Genomic DNA, 6008 nt, shown 5'->3' on the forward strand with positions numbered 1-6008 from the left:
GCTGGGGAAATGAATGCTGATCTTGGTAACAGTGTCAGGGTGAGAAGAAAGGAGGAGCAGTGGAAGAGAAGGAATATTCCTCATGCCCCAGCTTTACCCTTGATCCCAGGTCCAGTTTCTCTGGATCCTCTATTCTGAGCGGTAGAAGCTGTTAAATTAGGCTACAAAGCCCCCTGCAGACCCACGGACAACTACCACAGGGACATAGGGAGTGGGGCCCAGCCGCCTGAAACCATCCCTAGGACTCACATCTGAGCTGCTAGGGGCTCACCACTCCCTCGTATCGTGGGTGTCCAACCCGTGACCCGTGGACAACATGCAGCCCAGGCTGGCTGTGAATGCACCCAGTACGAAATTGTATTTACTGAAAACATTGAGATTTTTTTGTGATGATTATGTGTCACAATATATCTAATGTGTGACCCAAGACAAGTCTTCTTTTTCCAGTGTGGTACAGAGATGCCAAAGGGTTGGACACTCCTGGGGCTTAAAAAGAACCCTATGTAGTTCCTACGCTAAACGGGGAACGGCCACCACAGGGAATGTTACATGCAACCCCAGCACACCCAGACCAGCAGGGGTGCAGAACACACGAGCCAGTCTCCAAACATTTATTCAATGACATCGGAAATCTCCGCACTCCTTCGTGCCTCAACACAACTCGGGCTGAGCCTGGATGTGGCCACCAGGACACTGAGGAAGGGGGTTCCAGGAGAAGAGATGACCCAGGAGGGCTTGCGTGGCAGAGGCTGGCCACTCACAGATCAATCTGCACTGGGGTGCGGGGAGCTTTCCCCCGCCCCAGACACCTGAGTCCTGTGCAAGCCACACCCCAGCAGGGACAGGGTGACAGACACCTCCTTCACTCTCTCTGGACAGTCAGCAAGCCAACTGGCTTGACCAAGTGTCAGGTCTAAGGTGTCCACCGTGGATGCCGCCTCTTCCTTGGTAGACGGTTCTCTGAGCCATCCTTGCAGCACCTGCTCCAGCTGGCAGGTCAGCTGGCCCTGGAGCTGGGATGGCTTCGCCCCTCCCTCCTGGCAGGCAGAGCACAGGCAGGGTGGAGGCGGGGCCGAGGCAGGGGCCTGGGCACCAGGCAGGCTTGCTTTCAGGACTCCAGTCTCGCCTCTGCTGTGTTGTGTGGCTCTGTGCAGGGTCAGTGGGTCCCAACAGGAAAGTGAGGGGAGGGCGCTGAGGAGTGGGAGGAGAGGCCTCGTAGGAGCCTCAGAGACAGGAGGGGAGTGGGCCTCGGTGATAGGTGATCACGGGGTCGCCAGGAGGCCCAGGGGCAGCCCCAGACACAGGGGCAGGATGAGGAGTCCTGCTGAGTCAAGAACAAAAGCCCGACTCATCTGATCAATGACCCAGTCCTTGTAGAAGCTAAGTTCTGTGTAAATTCCAGGATGGTTTTTGCGACCACAGCCGAAGCCCCAGCTCACGATTCCCACCTGGACCCACGTGTCGTTAAATTCACAGACCAGGGGGCCCCCGGAATCTCCCTGGAGAAAGAGGAAGACACAGAGCAATGGAAGAGAACCAACAATCAGAACAGGCCGACTGCCCTGCACGGCACTGGGCAGGTGGGCACGCGGGGGCTTCCCCAGGCACCCGCCTGGCCCAGGGTTCTGGGAAAGATTTAAAAGTTGGGAAAAAAATGTTTTAAAAAGTTGAAAATTTTTAACAAACAAAATTACATATACTAAAAAAGCCACACAACCCTGGCTGGTGTGGTTCAGTGGATTGAGCGCCAGCCTGGGAATCAAAGGGTCGCCAGTTCAATTCCCAGTCAGGGCACATGCCTGGGCTGTGGTCCAGGTCCCCAGTAGGGCACACAGAGAGGCAACCACATAGTGATGTTTCTTTTCCTCTCTTTCTCCCTCCCTTCCCTTCCCTAAAAAATAAATTAATAAAACCTTTTTTAAAAACTGCACAGAAAATATTGACTATACGCAGAAAATGTACACATTCTGCGATAACAGTGATGAATGATGTTCCCTCAGTACATCGCTAACCACAAAGGCGGGATTCGGAGCATCTGACTCTATCACTGGTGTTTCCGGCCGGAACCTCCCGTCCGCCCTGTCCCCTCCAGGCAGCATCAGCCCTTCCCTCCTGAAAATGGGTCCCCCGAGTCCCCTTAATTGGAAGGAAGGGTGAATGGAGGGCTGGCCGGTGATGCAGGCACTACTGCCTGTGGATGAAGAATCTTCAAGGGCACAACCGAAATCCAGAGGCAGCCAAGGGCCAGGAACTGACCTGGCAGGAATCCTTTCCCAGGGCGTTGTAAGCACAGAGAGCCCCTTTCTCCAGTATGTTCACCGAAGTTTGTAACAGCTGCTTTAATATTTCGTTGCATTCCTTATAGCGAATGATGCTTTGCTGGGCCTCCTGCAGCAGTTCGGGAGCGTCCTCTTTGGAGTCTGTGAAAATGATGTAGGAGTGGGTGGGTCTGCTCGGTGGGCCAGTGCTGGAGCCCCCGGCACCCGCCCTGGGTCTGATAGGGTGTGCTCATATGCACACACCCTCTTAAGGCAGTGGGTATTGTCCCCTCTTGACACTGGAGGAAATGAGACCCAGAGCTGACATGGGGAGAGGAGGAGGTAAGAAGCCAAACCAAGATAAGACGAGAGAAGGAAGAAGCAATCAGGACAGGAAGAGGCAGGGCCTTAAAAGCCTGGGAAATCAAAACCTAGGATCTGTCACTCTTAGTAATAGTGACAGGTGTCCTATACATCAGTAAATTATCTTTGGAGCACCATCACAGACTCTCAGACAGGAAGTGCCCTAAGGGTACCAAATCCAGCCTCACCCCAGGGATGGGGGGCCTGCAACTTCATCCTGAGGCGTTCTCTGCTCGCTCTCTCTCTCTCTCTCTCTCTCTCTCTCTCTTTGTTGGCCTCGAAACTTCTTATTTTTACTTTATTTTATTTTTTTAATTATTTTATCGTTGTTCAATTATAGTTGTCAGCATGGATGGAACTGGAGAGCATTATGCTAAGTGAAATGGCCTCTTCTCATTCACAGAAAACTCCCTGAACACCAAGCCAAGCACTTCCCGTATGAAGCAGCTCAGATTAGCAGACAAATCAGCGTCACTGAGCTAAAGCCCCCCTTGCTCGTTACCCAAGCCCCCAGGTCCTGACATGCTAATAGAAATTTGCAACACCATCAAATCGCTCCCTCACAGCATCTTCTCCACCCCCCTGCCTTAGCCACTTGCTAGAAAATTGCCTCCCAGTGTCTCCGTTTAGCTCCAACGCTGACCCCCAGAGCACCAGGCAGCCTCTTCCGGGGCGGGACCTGCTTCACAGCCTCACCTTTTTCGTGCAGTTTTCCCCATCCAGTCACCCAGCACTCCGTACCAGTCTGCACCAGGAAAGCCTTTTCGGGGAAGCACACGGGCTGGATGTATGAGGAGTAATTCACAGGGAACTCGAGCAGAGCCAGAGCAATGTCATTTTCGATTATTCCAAAAGATGTATAATCTTGGTGGATAACGATGTCTCGAACGGGGACCTTGACCGCCATCGTGGAGGTTTGCCTCAGGTGTGTGTCTCCTATCTTCACCGTGTATTCCACATGGCTGCAGAGAGAGCCTGGAGGGTCTGCCTTCCCCTTCCGCATGTTCTGGGTCCTTCCCAGCCTGGTCCTACCTCCAATGCCAGCCATCAGCCACTTCCCTCCCTCCGAACCACATCCCTTCCCTGCACCCCATTGGTTCTCCAAGTTTGGTCCTCAGATGAGCATTAATATCATGTGGGAACTTGTCAGAAATGCAAATTCTCGGGACCCTCTCCTGACCTACTGAGTCAGAAATTCTAGGGGGACAGGCAATCCGAGCTCTAACGAGCAGGGGTCTCTAGGCTTGTTAAAGTTTGAGACCACCGATCCAGCCGATCTGGTCTCTCACAGCCCACTCCCCTTGCAAGTCCCTGCCCTTGCACTGTGCCCCACGGCTTTGTCCCTGCACTGTCTCTCCCCTGCTTGCCACTGGGTGAAGGCTAGCCCACACTGGCTTCAAAGAAGTGGCTTTGAACCTGACTTCGGATCTTGGCTTTCCAGCCTACCCAGGGCCAGAGCATTACCTCCAACCTGAAGAGGAGGGACTGTGATCCCCCTTTTCAGATGAGAAAGAGAAAGCTCAGGGAAGAGGACAGGACTGGCCCCAGGGCCCACGGCCTGACCCGAGCCCAAGCCCGGGGTCTGGAACACTCACCCAAACACGCAGTGGGCTGCCGTCAGCACCCACCGATTGCCGATGAGGGAGCCTCCGCACACGTGCTGGTCATTGATCCGCAGGCTCACCTGCCAGGGCCACTTCTTCTCGGAAGCCGGCATCCCACCGATTATCCTCATAGTCCGCTGGCCGCATGCTGGAACAGGTCGGGGGGGGGGGAGGGAGAAAGTAAAGCCACTGACATGACCCCCAGCAGGACCAGGTAATCGTCAGAAATCTCAGCAAGGCCACGGCCCCTCCCTTCCCCAGCAGGTCTGCTTTTCCTGAGACTCGTCCCAGAATGGCCTGGCCGCTCAGGTCTCAAGGGGCAGGGTTGGTCCGAACCTCGAGGGGAAAATCGTGTGTCCTGAGACCCTCCCGCCCAAGGCGGGGCCCACGGCCCTCAGACCTGGCCAGTTCTCCGTGGCCGGACGGGGCCCAGACACCTCACTTGAAGAAATGGTCCGATTTCCTGCCGCTTCTGCTGCTGGGGGTGATGTCTGCGGAGCTGCCACAGCCACGTGGGAACCAGAGGCCCCCGGAGTAAACGCCACCCAACCGGGGGACTCTGAAACTACAGGCAATTCCGGGGCCTCCGAGGGTCCCTGAACCCCTGCGGGTGGCAGCTTCCACGGGCTCACCCCGGGGTCCTGGCGGCCGCCTTCCGAGGGGGTGGGAGAGCGTGAGGGCAACGCAGTCCCGACCTGCGCCCCCTCCTCAGCCGCGCGGGCCTCCCAGAGCAGGGGCTGAAGGAGCAGGAGCCAGACCAGGAGGCCCAGGGATGCCATGGCACCGCCGGCGACCTCGGCCCTCTGGTGGCGCCCCCTCGCGGCGGCTGCAGCCCCTGCCTGGGAAGCCGGGCCCTGTGGGCAATAAGGGCCCGCCCCCTCTCCCCTAACGCCGTGAGGTCATCCGGGGTTAGGACCTGGGACTTGACTCAGGTGAGTCTTCTCTCTCTCCAGCTCGGCGTGGACTCAGTAACGGGGCCCTTCCCCGGCACTCAGCGTCTCCTGGCCCAGGTCCCTGGCCGCAGAGAGCGGAAGCCACCCCGATGTCTGATGTTCACACAGATCCATCCGCAAGGCCCTGCTGCGCTTGGATTAGGCCCTTCTCAGCATGTCCCTCTCCTACTTGTTTACAATAAAAAATCTAAACTCAACATAAACGTTGCCCTTTACTAACCACTGCGTTAGAAATAATAGTGCTCCCTTAAAAAAAATCAACACCCACATGAAAAGAGCCATCAGCAAAATGCACATCAAAACCCCAATGAGGTATCACCACACACCTAACAGACCGGCTAAAATTAAAAATAGTGACACCGCCGCACACTGACAAGGGTACGGAGATACCGGGTAATTCATACATTGTGGTAGGAATGTAAAATATTACAGCCTCTCTGGAAAACAGATTGGCGGTTTCTTAAAAAATAAAATGTGCAATTACCATACGACCCAGTAATTGCACTCCTGGGCATTTATCCCAGAGAAATAAAGATTTATGTTCACACACAAAAATAACTGTTCAAATGTTTATAGTAGCTAAATTCATAATACAGTGGTTCCCCCTTATCCACGGTTTCACTTTCTGTGGTTTCAGTTACCCCTGGTCAACTGCAGTCCAAAAATATTAAATGGAAAATTCCAGAAATAAACAATTCATAAGTTTTAAAGGCCCCTCCGTTCTGAGCAGGGTGATGAAATGTCACGCTGCCCTGCTCTGACCTGCCAGGAATGTGGGTCATCCCTCCGTGCTGCACCTCCGCGCTCTATCCTCCTGCGCACCCGCTAGT

General features: G+C 54.7%; 1 protein-coding gene across 1 annotated transcript; it reads right to left on the bottom strand.

Moving 5' to 3' along the window:
- Window positions 1–1262: 1262 nt before the first annotated feature.
- On the bottom strand, window positions 1263–5004 carry LOC119037207 (serine protease 44-like). Its single transcript, XM_037129279.2, has 5 exons — window positions 4668–5004; window positions 4217–4373; window positions 3318–3583; window positions 2257–2411; window positions 1263–1499 (listed from the first exon to the last, which is right to left on the bottom strand). Exons 1-5 carry the CDS (start codon window positions 5002–5004, stop codon window positions 1263–1265), a joined length of 1152 nt encoding a protein of 383 aa, XP_036985174.2.
- Window positions 5005–6008: the final 1004 nt, after the last annotated feature.

Source organism: Artibeus jamaicensis, unplaced genomic scaffold, assembly GCF_021234435.1.
Source record: "Artibeus jamaicensis isolate MK-2021 breed Jamaican fruit bat unplaced genomic scaffold, CSHL_Jam_final contig_519, whole genome shotgun sequence".
NCBI classification, from domain to species: Eukaryota; Metazoa; Chordata; class Mammalia; order Chiroptera; family Phyllostomidae; genus Artibeus; species Artibeus jamaicensis.